Source organism: Dicentrarchus labrax, unplaced genomic scaffold (assembly GCF_905237075.1).
Source record: "Dicentrarchus labrax unplaced genomic scaffold, dlabrax2021, whole genome shotgun sequence".
Taxonomy (NCBI): domain Eukaryota; kingdom Metazoa; phylum Chordata; class Actinopteri; family Moronidae; genus Dicentrarchus; species Dicentrarchus labrax.
In genome coordinates, this window is record NW_026136719.1 from 20,416,370 (window position 1) to 20,434,026 (window position 17,657).

General features: G+C 39.0%; 1 protein-coding gene across 2 annotated transcripts in view; it reads right to left on the reverse strand.

The window, feature by feature from the left end:
* LOC127352220 (CUB and sushi domain-containing protein 1-like) overlaps positions 1–17,657 on the reverse strand; it is a 396,058-nt gene that overhangs the window by 19,284 nt on the left and 359,117 nt on the right. For both annotated transcript variants that reach the window (XM_051380421.1, XM_051380419.1), the window contains exons 58-66: positions 17,257–17,445; positions 15,338–15,514; positions 12,996–13,181; positions 9,564–9,740; positions 8,749–8,934; positions 2,950–3,123; positions 2,769–2,835; positions 2,043–2,149; positions 390–463 (exon numbers count right to left, since the gene is read on the reverse strand). In XM_051380421.1, coding sequence (XP_051236381.1) covers positions 390–463; positions 2,043–2,149; positions 2,769–2,835; positions 2,950–3,123; positions 8,749–8,934; positions 9,564–9,740; positions 12,996–13,181; positions 15,338–15,514; positions 17,257–17,445 — 1,337 coding nt within the window. The remainder of the gene's footprint in view (positions 1–389; positions 464–2,042; positions 2,150–2,768; positions 2,836–2,949; positions 3,124–8,748; positions 8,935–9,563; positions 9,741–12,995; positions 13,182–15,337; positions 15,515–17,256; positions 17,446–17,657) is intronic.

Here is a 17,657-nt window from a genome sequence, read left to right on the forward strand (position 1 = left end):
TTTTGACCTCCATGTAAAGTATTTGATTGGCTCTTGTTTTTCCTACAGAGAAACTTTGTAAAATATTGTATCTCTGATGAAGTTTAATATTCATGCATTTAGTCATCCTGCTTGCATTACTGCGAATCATTTTGACCTTGCCTCGTCGCATCCTTGGATCTCATAAAAGCAGTAAAATGCTGCTGCTTTCTTTTCATGGTCTACAAAAACGTGTCATCCTCACATCTTTACATCCTTTTAACAGCTCCTCAACAAGTTCAGATGTTAAGCATTGACACTTAACCTACATACCAACAAAACCATTGTATACAGTTTACAATTTGTATAGTTAGTATATCTAAATATGAGGATTTCTAGAAATTTTAAGAGTCAACTGATATATTTCTCACCTGAAAGCCCTGTGCCATGACCGGGATACCATAGGCTGGAGTTCCTGGATCACGACAGCTGTTGAAGGCTGGGTCTACACACACACACACACATACACATAAACACTGAGTATTGTATGCGCTCACATTTTTTTTATACATACTACTTATACATACTTCATATTATATATACATGTCGTGGCAAAGGTATTCAGAGCCTCAGCAGTAGCACAACACATTATATTCTTAACACACAGTTTTGTGAGTAAAACCTTCATCTGCAAAGTAACCTGTAGGTCAGACACGTTTAGTAACGTAGAAAGGACAATATTTCCATCTGAAATGTAGTTGAGCAAAGGAATAAAGTGGCATAAAATGGAAAATATAAGTATTAGTATTGAAATAAGGAGTAATTCAATACTAGTCAGGGCATTTGGGTGCCGCCATGGATAGATTTTACAGTTATGTATGACAGATACAACAGCTATTTATAGAAGTGGAACATGACAGAATTTCTGTGATGGCTGTGGTGTTGGTACAAGGCTGCTTTCCACTTCAGCTCTTACACAATAATTCAGCTTTTTTCCTTGTGATTTCACAACTTGTTCCAAAATAAGCTCCATGCTTTCACCACAACAACCTACATTTCACTCAAGAAATGAATGCTTTCCAAGATAAAATCGTTATAGAAACCAAATGTTGACATCAAAACTACACACTTTATCCATTGATTAGATAATATCTTCAGCTCTATCTGCACAGGAATACTAATGCTAAAATGTGTACAAGAGTATGCTCCACAATCTTGTTTACCAATAATCTGATTTCACACAATTTTATTCATAACTTGTTGATTAAATGTTTTTCTTTGCAGTAAACAAAATGTCTGTTCCTCACAATTATGGAAAGATTGCAATATGTAATATTTCAAATTTACATAAACACTCTATTCTGGTAATGTTTCTCAGATTTATGCAGGCTTTTCTGTGTGTGATGCAGAAGGGTGTTAGGAGTGTTGGTGACTATGTTATTCACCTTTCCCATCGAAAGTAAGCACAAACAAGCTTTATGCAGTAGAAACAATAACTAAATTCCCCGCCAGTTTTGTCATGTCAGTCAAGACAGAGTATTTTTAAAGCTTAATAATTGTGATATAGCATCACACCACAGTGATGCACACATCTTGGTAGAATGATATTTGTAAGATTTTCCTAGACTGTATCTTTACCCTGTAGTGAATAACACTGATGAGATGGGTAGACTAAAAAAATGAACAAACACAAAAACAGGTGTTCAATCATTTTCTCACACAGCTTCAGAGATAATGACCATAATTAACCCACCTTTTTGACGTGCAGCATTGAGTTGTCTAATTTGAAGGTATTATATGGATTTATAGTAACCTCCTGTTCTTTAGACATACAGTCCATACACTATTGAAATTGAGTCTGCTGTAATGATGGCAACTGAGACAAACTGTAATAATAACTTTGCTGTGATCACTATATTATAAAAACTTAATGTGTTATAAAGTGGTATGATATACAGCTAGTCTAAAGCTAATAATCATTACAGCACTATATTGATTACATTTTTAAAACTGACACATATGCTTGCAGTGTATTTGAGGGCAAACGTTATTTAGTGTTGTTGTGGTGGTAGTCTATTAATTACCTATACAGGCTGGTTGTTGGCCACTCCAAATTCCATCAGCTTGACAGACTCTGGAAACAGAGCCTACAAGCAAGTAGGGGGCTTGGCAGTAGAACCTGACCTCTGACCTGCATAGGGAAACAAAAATTGAATTACTCACACAAAAAATAACAAAAATAAGTCACGCAAAATAATAAAATATGGCTTCAGTGTTTCTACTTGATCATTTGAGGTGTGGTTTGATGCCCATAGGACAGGTTAGGGTATGATATGTAAGATGTTTCTGCAGTCTAACCACTTCACCTTTAGCTGACATTGTTTTCTTGTTTTTGCTCAAAAAACAAAATCTATTTTGTCCTTGCAATGTTTCAAACTGACATCCAGACAAAATGTCTAATCTATTTTTAGATATACCTTGTTGAGTCAACATTTGGTAACCCTGATGGAACAAACAACACTTCCCAAGGTGGTTTTGCAGTAAAGACAGACTATATCCTTTAAATTAAATCACATGTATTGTGAAGCACGTGCAGCAAATCTTGATTAATTATCAACAGTGTCTTAATGCATTAATTTTAGTTCACCGCAGCAAATGTGACAATCCTGTTTGAGTGATAATATGTCTGTAGGCATATAACAAACAATATCAGTCACAGTAGGCTGCTACAAACATTTTACTAGTAATTTTAATGAAGCACAGGTATTTCAAAAAAGCTTGATAGCTAACAGCTATATATAACCACTGACCGGTAGGAAAAGATGTTCCCCTCTCTGAATCCTCCTCCAGGAGAGCCAGGATCTCCACAAAGGACAGCTTCAATGAGACAAAAGGTACAATTAGGACATCTGCTTTCTGTGAACTGCTGACATTACTGAAGGGGAAACAGTGATCAATTACAGTTACTAAAGGTCAGGCCAGATTACTCACGCAGACACTGTGGTATCTCTCCTGTCCACGTCCCATTCCCCTCACAGGTTAACACAGCGGGAGTGGATAACTGATAACCATGGAAACAACTGTAGCTAACACTCGAGCCCCATGAATGGTCACTTCCTTCCACTTTCCCATGATGTACTTGAGCAGGAGGTCCACACTGGATCACTAAAACACACAGATGTAAAAGATGACCTACAGTACTGTACTGATGATATCATAATAATAATAACAGTACAATTTTTAGGTGCTTGTACTTTACTTGACTATTACCATTTTCACACATTCACACAACCAATGTGTAGGATTCAGTGGCATCTAGTGGTGAAGTTGTAGATAGCAACCAATTGAATACAGCTCAGTCTTCCAAGTGTGTATGAAAAACTATAGAGGCCGCAAAACTTGGGAAAAACATGAAAGGCTCTATCTAGAGCAAGTGCTTGGTAACCTAAATGGCTCATTCTAAAGTAATGAAAACGATTCTTATTTTTTGGTGTTTATACAAAAAGATTATTTTTTTCTCATTTCCACCAATAGATTCCCCTAAATGTTACACAGTATTCTGAAAAGATCACAATGAGTATATGAGTTTAACTTTGATACTTGATAATACTTTTGTACTTCAAGTACACTTCTACTATTTCTTAGCAGTGCAAAACAGACAGTATGTCAGTAATAGCTAATGCTGTTTAATGGGATATTTATACATCATATGATCTTTTGCTAACATCTGCAATTTTATCTTCAGTAGAGCTAAATAAATCAGCACCAAATAACACAATGAACTCTCAGACTGTCAAAGTCAAGACAAAACAGCAGTCAACACTTGTCCCTGGTGTATGTGTAGCACTGTAGATGTGGAAGATATGAAACAACAATGGAGACAATGCCCATCTGAACCAAAAGTTGATTATACAAACCTTTAACAAAATGAAAAATAGCCATTCACCAGAGCCAGGTAGTTTTGTATTCTGTAATGTTGGGGCTGGTGTCTACCCCGGCTGATCAATGAGCCACACCCTGTGGTCCCCATCTTTAATCTCTGATGTATAGTTAAAAAAAAGTGCTTACTATGAGAGATTCACAATGGCATATGACAAGATGGCTGCACATGGGAGGTGAGACATCAAGTGAAAATAAAGAACAGCAAAAGCAGCAGTCAGCCGTGATCCCCATATGAGTATTTACTGCCGTAAAGCAGCAGGTGACCTAGGCCACCTCATTTAAGTTGCTTAACCAAAAGACAAACCATGGCCACCATATGGACGGAGAGTTTCTGAAAGGACATGTTCAGTTTGGCATTGCCTGTGATGATTTGTGTTTCCACTCTGGAGTTAACAAGTCTGCTAAATTACATAATGACAATATTATCCACAAGACAACTTTTCCATCAACCTCCTTCTTTTGAAAGGCTGTCCTACATTGGGGATTTTAGGAAGAAATACATATTTATGCTTGAGACTCACTATGTGGGATTGCTGTTTATGTAATGCTAATGATTCACACAAACCTACAGCTACTTTGAAACTGATTTCATAACTGCTAGTATACATGACCAATGCTGATATCAAATGGTCCAGCAGATCAAATCGATTATTTTCCATTAAAAAAGCATCTGTTATTTACAGAGAATGGAGGCCTTGATAACATGACAACATATTGTTTATGCCTGATGATGTTCCACCAGCTTCAAAAGATTTTAGGAGACCCACTGTGTGCATGTACGATTACACGCATCTGAGTGTGTGTTCACACATGCAAGCGTGTTGTATGTCTGTGCGTGTCACTTCTTAACACGCTGATCAACATCTGTGAGTGTGCGTGCGTGCATGAGTGTGCCTAACTCCCTAAGATAATGATAACCATCTGCATGGTTTCAAACATCTAATAAAGTCAGTGTAATTCTCATCTAACCAGGAGACAGATGGTTTCATGCTCCATTCACTCTGCTATGATGATATACAGTGCACACAAACATACAGAGAGAGAGAGAGAGAGAGAGAGAGAGAGAGAGAGAGACACACACACAGATGCAGAAACAGACATGCATGCACAAGCAACACATACATGCTATATAAACAGTAGATGCGGCAATAAGCACATACTGAAATGAACAGGAAAAAAAAAAAATACGGATCAATTTATGGATAGAATGTAATAACGTATCAAATACTGCTTCAAGAATGATACGAAACCTACACCAAATAGACATCCTCCTTCTTTCCACGTTTGATTATTCCTCTTTATAATTTGTTTTGTTCCTGCCCTCCAACCCTTGATTTAGTTTTTTCTCTGTCAATCTTTTTTTCCTATTTTCTTATTGTTTTTTTCACTCTCTTTTTGGTTTCTCTATTGCATTATAACCACCAGTCTTTCGGAGGCAGAATCAAAGTGCCATTAACAAAAAATTGCTTTGAACTACTAAAAAATATCTATTGTTTGTAACACTGCGGTTCCTAGGCAACCGCGAGTGCTCGCATCAAACTAATCAGTTTACTAATTCTGTCTTTGTATGTCACCAGTGTCCTGAAGAAGCCTTGCATCTCCCTGAAGTCATCCTCCAGACAAAAAAAAAAAGCTTAATTTTCCCATGTTATTTTTCTCCATTCTACAACGTGTTCTGCTTGTTGTTAGTCCCATTAAAAATAATCTACACACCTGCACACCACACTTTTCCAAATCCAGTTTTCTTAAAGCATGCCATTCTAAATGTCTGTTGTGTGACTCTAGGAACAATATCTGGTGGCTAGCCAACAGCCAATGAGAGTGTTTTCTAATAAACAACTAACAACTTTGTTATTAGGGATCAAACTCAAAAATAGAATAAAACACTCTAATTGACTTTAGCAGTTAATATTCCAGAGCAATATTTCTGACGGTCTGTGATGCCCAAAGCACACTTGTATCTGTAATTGAAGGTTTTTGAACTCTTTTCTCTTTGTGTCTGTCCTTTGTTGTGAATAAACTGGGTTGGCTGGAGGAGTAACTCTCATCCCTGCTTGCTTACGCACCTCTGCTCTTCCCTCCGTCACTGCGATCATTGACTCCCTTCCCTTTCCCCCATCCTTTTCTTCTTTCTCCTCACGTCTCCACACTCTGCTCTTTCTTACACTTTGGTCCCCCTGCCTCCTTTCTGTCTTCGTACTTTTTTGAATCTCTCCCTCCAGCCCTTCTTCTTCTCTTTCTCCCTGTACCTTTCTTCCTTGTCCTTCTGTCCCAGCTCCAGTCCTCTTTTATCTTCTTCCATTGCTCTCCTGGTCTCCTTCTCATATCAGTACTGCTTCTCCCTCCCTTCCCTCCCTTCCCTTTGTCTTTTAGGCATATCTCTCTTGGCGCAATTCACCCAGCCAACACATTTTATGGGTTTAATCCCTTTTCTCACTGTGTGTTTACAGGTTTGGGGGCAGGTATTGATTTGCCTCTCTTTGTTTCTCCCATCACTCGCTTCCTCGTCGCTAACTCATTGTAGCCCCACTGATGGCTCATCACATTCTCTCTTTTTCCCTCTTCATTCACCCACTTGACTCTCCATTTTTCCACCTCCCATTTTCTTTGTCGCTTAATCTCTACATTAGTCTGTCTTTGTGTCTTTTTTGTGTCTCCTCTGTCTTTTATCAAGTGTTTTGTTCGACTACGCCTCTTCATCCCCTTCGATTCTCCCTCTCCCTCTCCCCTTTCTTTACCCCTTCTTTCTTTCTCTATTTCTTTCCCTCCTTCCGCCATGCCTCCTCCTCATTGCTTTGCTCACTTGATTCATTTTGCTCGTCAAGCTGCACTTTTATGGCTTACAACTCCTTCATTCGAAATGTTTCTGTGTGTGCATGTGTACCCCTGTGTGAAGAAGCTGTTGTTCCAAAACAGGATCAAATGAAGACTTGTGGATTGTTTGAAGTGGGAGAAAACAGAGGGGATGAAAACAGGGGAGCTGAACCAAAACATGAGAACAGTAGAAGTAGAACCTAAACAGGAGGAGGAAAGTGTAGAGAAATGTGAGGAGCAAAGAAGGGCAAAGAAGAAAAGATAGAGGAGGAACAAAAGGAAGAGAAACAGAAAGTGATAGAAGACTTGCAGCATTTTGCTACCTGTCTCTCTCTCTCTCTCTCTCTCTCTCTCTCTCTCTCAATCCCATTATTTCTCTTTCCTTCTAATTTTCTCTTTTCAATTTCTTGCCTCAGTCTCATTCTCAATCACCTACAGTATCTTTTACTTCTCCGTTTTTCCTCTCTCTGCATCTCTCTCTGGTTCCTTCTCAGTAGCCTCTCTGCCGGCTTTCTAAGTTTTTTCATCTCAGTTCAAAGCCTCTGCAACTGCAGGAGCCAGCAGGAGATTTTGTGTTTGTGGGAAGAAGCGGCAGGGAGGATCTCAGGAAACATTCCCTTTTACTGTTGTTGAGTATCACAACTCTAAATATGGGCTGTTGTAAAACTGTGACTCATTTTATTTTAATGCATTCTCTTTTATTTTCCCCTTTGTGTTTGTGAAAAAAATACCGGTTTCAGGAAATAAACCCTAATTTAACACCCTGTCATTATAAGGACCAATGTTGATCTTCTCAATCTGTTATTTTAGTATGGCAGCTCACACTGAAATACTATTTTTCTTATTTACATTGTCACTTGTTTTGGTTAGGCTCTTTTATTCACAGTTGCACAGAGCTATGACAATAACTACCCTTCTGATTCATTGTTGCGTGCCATGTTAGTTGAAGATATCTATTGAGACTGGACACATCTTCCACCTCCGGTCCATGTTCAATATGGTGCTCAATTGCAGTGTTGGTATACACCGATCAGCCATAACATTATGACCACTGACATGTGAGTTGAATAACACTGATTATCTGGTTATCATGCCAGCTGTCAGTGGATGGGATATATTATGTGGCAAATGAACATTTTATCCTCAAGTTGATGGGTTAGAAGCAGGAAAAATGGTCAGCGTGAGGATTTGAGCGACTTTGGCAAGGGACAAATTTATGATGGCTAGACGACTGGGTCAGAACATCTCCAAAACTGCAGCTCTTGTGGGGTGTTCCCGGTCTGCAGAGGTCAGTGCCTATCAAGTGGTTCAAGGAAGAAAAAGTGGTGAACATGGGGAACAAAGGCTGGCCCGTGTGGTCTGATCCAACAGACGAGCTACTGTAGCTCAAACTGCTGAAAAAGTGAATGCTGGTTCTGATAGAAAGCTGTCAGAACACACAGTGCATTGCAGTTTGTTGGGTATGGGGCTACAGAACATTATGACCACCAGGGTGCCCAGGTGGTCATAATGTTATGGCTAATCAGTGTTTATACTTGCTATTTGGGTTTCAGTCTCTTGAAATCTATAATGTTTTTTTCCCTCTTGTTCTTCTACAAAATCAAATGAACTATTTTGTCAACATATTCACAAGCTATAGGAACACCCTGATCCGGAGAGATTTATTTCATTTAATTACAAATTAATAGCGTAATTTTTCTAATAAATGTCCAAGCATAACAATTATTTTCATTTTTGATTGTTTATTTTGATTACATTCACAACCATTGTTATAATTATTTTTTCATTTTTTCTAAACAATAAGATATATATCATTTCATATTTATCAGATTTTTGAATAATATTTAATATCAATACGGTTTTCAGTCTAAACAGAACAAACAAAACAAGTATAAGTTGGACTGCAAACAATTAAATCCATTTGCCAGATGCAGTGTTTCCTGATACTGTACAGAACCTGTGGATTCATCAAAAGTTGCTGTTCTTGTCCATCATTACTTTGGAGTCAGATATTTAGGCGTTAGTTCCTCTTACCTTTACAGCTAGGTTTGGTTTGGTTCCATGTTCCATCTTTAGTGCAGTGCAGGACGCTGCGTCCAGGTCCAGGTGGTTCCATCAGGTGACCAGGGTTACAGCGGTAGGTCACTGTGTGGTTGTAGGTAAATTCACTTCCTATATAGATCCCGTTGGCTACCGGGCCGGGGTCTCCGCAACTGATCACTGAAGGAGGTGAAATAAAATGTTGTCATGAATACAGTAGAGTGTCTCTCTGTTGTTCAAGCAGTCCTGCAGTGCTGTAGTTATACACCAGGGCACTTACATTTTTATACATATCAGTCTTTTTACTATAACTTATTGTTTATTTCTAACATAGTCTGAAAAAACTGATGTTTTTCCTTCTCCATGCTTGCCCTTTTAACCTTACCCTCCTACTCAACTTTCTCACAGACTGCCTTTCTTAACTTCCCTAAAGCATACCCCCGCTTCATTTCATCTACCTCCCACTTTCTTTTTCTCCTTTTCCCCAAACCTCTCACTGGCTCTGTTAAACTGTACAAGTTGAAATCTCACACACAACAAACTTACCCTTGTACAGTCCTGTACCTGCACAGCAGCAGGTTGCTCAGTCCATGCACAATTTATACTCCTCTTGGATCTTTCAATAAAGAAACACCACTACGCAGGCACCAGCACTGATTCTATTTGCAGTAGTACTCCTATAGCTAATTATGCTAGTTCAACGTTTGCTAATTTTTTTATAATAATGACTACACCTCCTGCTGTTATTACCACTAATAATAGCAACAGTAAGAATAACAGTAAAATGAATAACATCAAACATATCCTACCAGTGCAGTCTGGAGGTTGTCCTGTCCATGTTCCATTAGTTGTGCAGTGTCGGGTGGTCAGGCCAGATGTTTTGAAGCCTTCCCAGCATGCGTAAGCCACGGAGCTGCCGAAGGTGATGCCATCACTGAAGACAATTCTGCCATGTGCTGGGGTGCCAGGGTTACCACAGGATACAGCTGAGAAGTGAGGAAATATTAAACAGAGGTGATTAATCATAGTGATAATATCAGTGTGAGCAATACTGTCTTTCTGTCACTCAAGGCTGTAAGCTGCAATAATGAGATTATCACCGGAGTCAGCTGGAAATAACTATAAATATGTCCTTGAGGTAGTGAGGCTGATTAATAACTAAAGGTTGTTGGACTGATTCCCAGCACTGAATAGCAGATGTACTGTATTCCAGTTGTGTGCTAAAGGCTGGAAGGAGGATGATAATACACCTACAGTGCACACAATGACTGCCAAAGTGCCAGTGAGCAAAACTGTGAGCCTTAAAATGCTCCGAGGACAGGCTCATGAATGTCTGGTTCTGCCTCTTGTTAAAAACCAAGACGTGCTGTCTGCAAATATGTATGCCAGAGTGATTTGAATAAGATCATCATGGTAAGACATCCAACAGTTGTGGAGAAGACAAATAACAGTAAGAAGAAGCATTGGTCATGCAGCAGTGTTGCCAATCTAATTATCAGTCAGTACTTGTGGACAATGTCCTTCCCGAGTTATCTTGGGGAGAACAAAGTCTCAGCGATGAGAGCGCAGAGAATACATATTTATAATTTGAGACTGGCTATATGCTTGACATTGCAGCATCCATTAAGACACACTGGTGTTCATCTTCACAGCTGCTTTAACAGGCTCAACACTAAAGCCAATACAATGCGTTTTTCTCACACTGAATCTTTGGGTTTCTCCTTTGTTCTCAGGGGACAAGAACAAGCAACAAGGTTTTTTTCGTAAAGCCAAAGGCTAGGATCTTTATCCATCCTTGGCTAACTTTGCTTTTCGAACCATTGCTGGTCTGGTAGATTGTAAGACAAAACTGTTTGGGAGGACACAAAAATGCAGATGGGGAAGGACTACGTCTCTGGTCTAAACCAGTGATTCATCGATCTTTAGGTTTGCTGGCACAGCACATTAACAGAACAGACAGGAATTAGCAACCAGCCACAGGACATTTCACTAATAAGACCATGACAGTTGACAGCCTTTAACAATCAAACACCTATTGATGGGATTCATTAGTTAGAGCTCTTAAAAGCTCTGTCCAAGTGTGTGTGTGTGTGTGTGTGTGTGTGTGTGTGTGTGTGTGTGTGTGTGTGTGTGTGTGTGTGTGTGTTTGTGTGACAGGGTGTAGGTGGAGCACATCATGCAAAACTGTGTGTGTCTACGGCAGCTTACTGTTTGTGCCTGTGAGTGTTATCAGTATACCTGCTGTGAGCAACAGTCTGTGTATGTGTGTGTTTCTGTATGGACGTGTGTATGGATTTCTTTGTGTTTGTTTCTCAGTGATAGATGCCTCATCCGTTCTGAATCAGCTTTGAACCACTATTAGCTTAATGAAAAACAACTGTAGACAAACATAAATAATTAGTGTTACACAAACCCGGACACTGGCGCACACACAAATCTAAGGTGAAATACAAGTTCAGTATAGTACAACTGTGTAATATCTTTACAGTTTCGAGTCCCGTGCCTTGCAGTTCTAGTTTTGGGAAAGAGTTGCTTCAGTTAAAGAGTTTTTTTTCCAAAATGTTTTCCAAGTAAATTTGATTGCTGGCATGAAGGAAATTCACATTATGGGTTTCTATTAACATTCTGAGTGATTTTAACAAACAATTTTAAGATTGGCATTACTTTATAATGTAAATCAGCAGATTCAATTATTCAACAAAATATTGTATTGCTTCAATAAAAAGCTGTCATTTAGCAGCCAAATATATGTATCTGTGTGTACAGATCTACTCATTTAAGTCAGTGTGACATCAGTTTTCCAGTATTCTATATTTAGCATACTGGTGGTAGTACATAGAAGAGTACACTGAAACTGTATGACTAACCCTTCCTCCTCCTATCCACTCAAATTACTGCTAGAGCAGCCCATCTATCCCAACTGAATCTAAAATCTGCGTCAGAGTACAATGGAGTGAATGTCAGCAGTGTTTTATTCATCCAACCTAACATAGTTTAGAATTGGGAGGGTAACACAGGCAGCAGCTTCCAGTGTCTCTACAGCACTATGGGGACCAACTTTAATTTCCCCTAGACCCCCATGGGTTTAAAGAGTGTCTTTGAAAACTGCTGTTGTATAGGACACACTTTATTACCACAGCGTTATGGAAGATCCAGCTCAGTCAGTTAGGAGTGACACTCTTAAACTCTTTTTATCTGGGCCACACATATAAACATGCACACATAAACGTGAATCTTCATATTTTTCATACAAACTGCTTCTTCCATAAACTCTAACTGTGACATCTGTCAACATATTAGATCACCTCTTACATGTACTATTTTAGGTACTATAAATGTTTTTTGTGTTGTATGGCAGTTGTGTGAATTATAGGCTGCAGTGGTTAAGTGAAAAATCAGCTGAAGCATGACAATTCACACTATAGCTTAAGTTAAATTTATATATATAATACTTTTAGCTGTACATACAACTTAATTTTTTAAATTACGTTTATATCAATGCATGCATTTTGAAGCAATGTGTAAACTTCACTTACACAATATATAATGTACAATATACTGTGTACAATGTATGTAATGTGCTTTTAACTATATTTGGTAATGGCTTAGTTGCTTACTGTCGCTAGCATGCCCAGTAGCCTAATGCTACTGTATTTTCCAAAGAAAAGATTAAGCTGTTCAACTTTGGAGGCTGAGCCGATTTATTTTCCCGTAAAATGCTGAATAATTAAGTCCATATGCCACAAATGTGGGTTGATACAAAATCTGCACGGCTAGGTTTTAAAGCAATGTTTATTTTTACAGTAATGTTTTATAGAATCTGGGTTGGGACCCAAAGGTAACCTCAAATGAGACAAGAATAACTTGGTATCAAAATGTTGATGTTTTCTAAACAGACAGTTCAGCATATGCTGCGTTGTCAAATCTAAGCCCCTTGCATAAAGCAAGCAGCAGTCTTTTACTATAACACAGGGTTAGTAAATGGTGCATATAAATAGAATACTGTGCAAAAAACTTCCATAAAAATCTATTTTTACTGTAAAAGAAATTCACTACTTTGATATATAATACTACAGAACCAAGTGCTATGATGATGCTATAATATCTGTTTTAAAAAATAAAGGTGATGTGTTTGCTATTTGAAGTGTGAATATAGGTGTCTAATGACTTTTGTTCCATCTTTCAATAGAGTCACTTTCACTTATCGACATAAGTCACGTAAAGTCATTGCATCGCCCCACCTTGACACACAGGCTGCGTGCCGCTCCAGGTGCCATTGTGAAGGCAGGTCCTCTCGGCTGAGCCAATCAGGCTATATCCCGCTTCGCAGCTGAAACGCAGCAGGCTCTTGGTTTTAAATTCTTCCCCTCCCAGACGGGCACCGTGGGGAGGCATCCCTGGGTCTCCACAGATTCCTGGACTTACACCTATAACGAGAAAAGAGACATAAAGTTAATGTACCAAACACTTGCCAACAGCCAGACACGTTCACACCACTGAAGCAACCAAGGACCCCCCCCAGCCCTGCTGAGACAGACAGTAAACATAGAAAAAAATGCACAGAAAATCCAAATACATTTGATACAGTTAATGTGAAACAACAGCTGCATTCAACTGATGTCCATTAGTCTCCTAATAGGTTTTAGTGATTTTATGTAACTCAGGGTTAGGAGGTTGTCTCTCACTGGGAGCAACATGCTAAAAATATATGCGTGCATTCACAAGCCAACAACATCAACTAAAAAGCATTTGTGATGTTAGTCATCTCATAACCTCTGTTGCAGAAACTGCACAAATATTTTACTGCTCAGTCTTTCATATACAGTGGTACACACATACAGTGCACACACATATCCAGACACGCAAACTTTGCAGAACTGTCCTTTGCATTTCGGCTATACCAAATTGTTCTAGCATTAAAAGCACTGAGCGTGTCACAATTTTAGGAGCTTAAATTCCATTGGTAGGGATTTGTGAGTTTAACAGGGTACAGCTCCAAATGCCGCGTCTTGCATCTCAATGAGGTCTTTGGATGCAGGATGGATTCTGCCCTGCTGAGCGTTTTGTTCTGAGGCCAGCAGAGTAAGCTTACTGCATTTCAGCTGTTGAGACAGTTGATGCTGAGTTTGGAAATGATCAGTTGTAGTTTTGTGGGATCTGCGTAAGCCCACTGTAGAGCAGCACTTAGAACCTGAGTAGTAACTAAGACTCCTCCACCTCCTTTCTCCTGCCTGTTTCTTAGACAAGCCAGGTTACATACAGTTCAGATGATGCTCAGTCTATACCATTAACACATAATGTACATTTTCCTGTATTTGCTCTGATAATAATAATGACACTTACTAATTTCTCAAGATCACTTTCACACACTATTGTCAAATGGTGACCTATTTCATACACTGCACCAGCTAGCAGCAATCAAATTACTGGACTTTAAAATTATTAATAAATACATAAATTCAAAACAATGTTGAAAAATGTTAAAATGCTTTCTCTCTCTATGTCCTATTATACTTTTTTGTGGCGCAAAGAGGATGACATGTGCAGGGAAGTGCGGCATGACGGTTGTCAGTTGAATTAATAGCATAACATAACAAAAAGAAGAATATCCTTCAACTGTACTATGTAGTGGCCTGATCTACCACTGTCATTATCTCAATACACTACATCACATCCACTGATGTAAAATTAAAAGGAAATCCAGCTAAAGAAGAGTGCTGAAATCTATATGGGACTGTGAAACAGGGACAGGGACCCTGACTGTCAATCATTTTTACCTGTCAGTTCTAGTTAGTACCTGTTATTGTCATATAGGCTTCAGGTGACGTTATGCAGTATGTTATGCTGCAGCAACAACACATCTTCATACTGACTTGCCTGTGTGATATGGTTCACTCTTTTTACACCAGATGGGATGATACTATTTTTTGACAGCTTGAACCAGTTTAACTCTTGCTCACTACCTAAACAGGTTTCATTCACTGAAGTCACAGAGATTTTATTTTTAGGAGTGAGCAGCGTTTGTTGTTGTTTTTTGTAGTTTTTGAACTTATGTGCTTTGATCTATGTATAGTATCTATGTATGGCATCATCTACTGGTACGCTCACTCTTTGGCAATTGTTTTTATGGCTTGAGATATACATACAGTAGCTCCTTTGCAAACACTTTAAAGGACCACTGTGTATGATTTAGTGACATCTAGTGGTGAAGTTGCAGATTGCAACTAACTGAACACCAATGATCTGTATTTGACAAGCTGGGAATGAGAACGGGCTGTGAAGTGTGTAGGGGACAATATCTACAGCCAGTGTTTCGTTGCATATTATATTCCACTGGACCTTTAATCAAATAAGCATTTTATTTTAATTTCATGATACACATTTTTGCTCTTGGCAGGTATAGAGATTGTTGATTTCAGTGGGTGTGTTTGCTGGATTATTGTTCTAGATTTAGAGACTGCCAACATGCCTTCCATTTTTAACTGCCTGTGTGAAAAAGCATGACAGTGTAACTGGCTAAATATCTACACTCGGCAATTCTACCAGCTGGAAACCACTGCTCTATTGACCAGTGTGCTTTTACCAGTGCAGTATGGTGGTGCTCCACTCCACGTGCCATCCTCCTGACAGTGTCGAGTAGCATTGCCCACCAGCACCCCTCCAGGCAGACAGGAATACTGCAGCACTGAGCCGTACGTCCAACTGTGAGTTCCAGATACTACTGCATTAGGGGGTACACCAGGGTCACCACAGGAAATAGCTATAGAGACAGTGACAGATTGAAAGAGAAAGGATGTTAGTGCATGATTGTGTCCAACTAGATTCCAGATACTTCTGCATTAGATGGTGAAGCTGGGTCATTGAGATGGACAGCTAGAGGGAAAGGGTGACAGCGAGGGGGGGGGTGATCACAGTTATTAAGTAACTGTTGTTTTTGTTTGTGTGTAAAGTACACACACAGGAAATAGAGAACAAAATAAGGATATGTGTACTTCATCAAAGATGAAATAATTTTTTTTACTTTAACTGTCCAAAGTACACTGACAGTAGATACATATTAATTAGGTGTAGTGGAAAAAACAAAACAAAAAGTTCTATTTTATATCTTTTTTTATCTGTGTTTGAAAAAGTTGTCTTTTAAATAATAAATTATCAGACTCTTATTTTAATCTATTAAATGTTAAACTTGAATATAACACAGTAGGTTTCCTTTGCTTACCCCATTTCAATGCTTGTTTGGGGGCATTTTTGCCTTTATTGGATGTAAAGAGACACAGTAAATGTAGGGAGAGAGGGCTTTTGTAGGGAGAGAGAGATTTTTTTTTTCCAATCTTACAATATAACTTGTACTTCTTTACTTACACTGTATGGCAGTATACAGTCATGCCAGTAAAGCGTATTTTTATTGAGTTTAATTGAATTGCCTAAGAGAGAGAGAACCAATAACTCATCTCAAATTAAATGCCCTTTAGCTAGAAAACATTGAAAGAGTCTCTCTCCCTCTCCTCTGCGTAGAAAACCAGTAGAAATCGTTCCACAGTCTCAAAGCAACGGACATCAGTGAAAAAATCTTCTAGTTTTTTCTTCAATTTCGGAAAAATCGACGTCTTACAGAGCACAGGTTTCTGGAGGACAGAGATATGAAACTGCTCTCGATTTTCTATTTCTGCCAAATGACTGGTCCTCCGATATCTCCCCTTACCCCCAAATTATATTACTCCATCCTCTCCTTGCCCCTCAGTCATCACCCTCTCCCCCCAATTTTCCGATAAGACCTTGTTTCTCGAATGTAATGCTCGATGCACAGACACCAGACTCTCACCAGTGTCTGCCCCTCTATCCTTCTCTGTCTGATTCCTCATCTCTACTTCTCTGTTACTGTGTCCTCGTCCTGTTTGCCTCTCTGTGTTTCTCTCACTATCTCTGAATCAGCCTCCTTCTCTCTATCGCTCTCTAGTTTAATCTCTGTGTTTCTATCAGCCATGGTAGCTCTCTGACAAGAACACCTATTGCCCTAAGAGACACATGCTCACCTTTTTCTTTCTGTACACTCAAATACACACACACACAAACATGCTCAAACCTTTAAGCCTCTTTCTTTCATACTCTCGCCCTGCTTTTATGATTACTTCCCTCCCATTTTCTACCTTGAACCCTCTCTTATTCTCTCACTTTCTCATTCGCTACTCATCTTTCTCCCACTGGCACTTCAAGCCATTTCACTCCTAAAATGGCTTTTTCTGACAAATACAAAAGAAAATAAATAGCAACCCACATGACTATTAGAACTTGTGTTCAGCATGACAAACTTTTGTACATTTTTTTTTTTTTAAGAATTCCAAAATGTAACCGGTTCACAATAGGACAACCATTTTCACTATGAATGGTAATCTATTGCTTGTTCTGTCTATGCTTCTGATTCATTTGTCTCCTAAACTTGTATTGACATTGTTTCACTCAATTCAAATAATTCTCTAACACTCTGTATTTGTCCATCCGTACCTAGGCAGTGAGGAATTGGTCGGTCCCATCGTCCATCAGGCTGGCATGTTAGGAGTGCAGAGCCCAGGAGGTAGAAGCCTCGTTTGCAGTGGATTGCCACAGTTACACCATAGCTGAAGACTTCTGGGTAACGCAGGCCGGACTGCCGTACACCATTCTCCACGAGGCCCGGGTCTGAACAGTTCACCACTACAGAACAGAGCACAAGATGCTGTTAGGACCTATTTAAATAGTTTTTAAAGACAGGAATCTTTCTTCACTTTCTTTAAGTCCAAATGAATATAAATGGAATCTATTATATAGCAGTAATTTGGATGACCATAGGAACTTACATAAAATTAGATGTGTCTGAAATCACTGAGTCATTCACTACTTGCTATTTAATAGATACTCAACAGTTT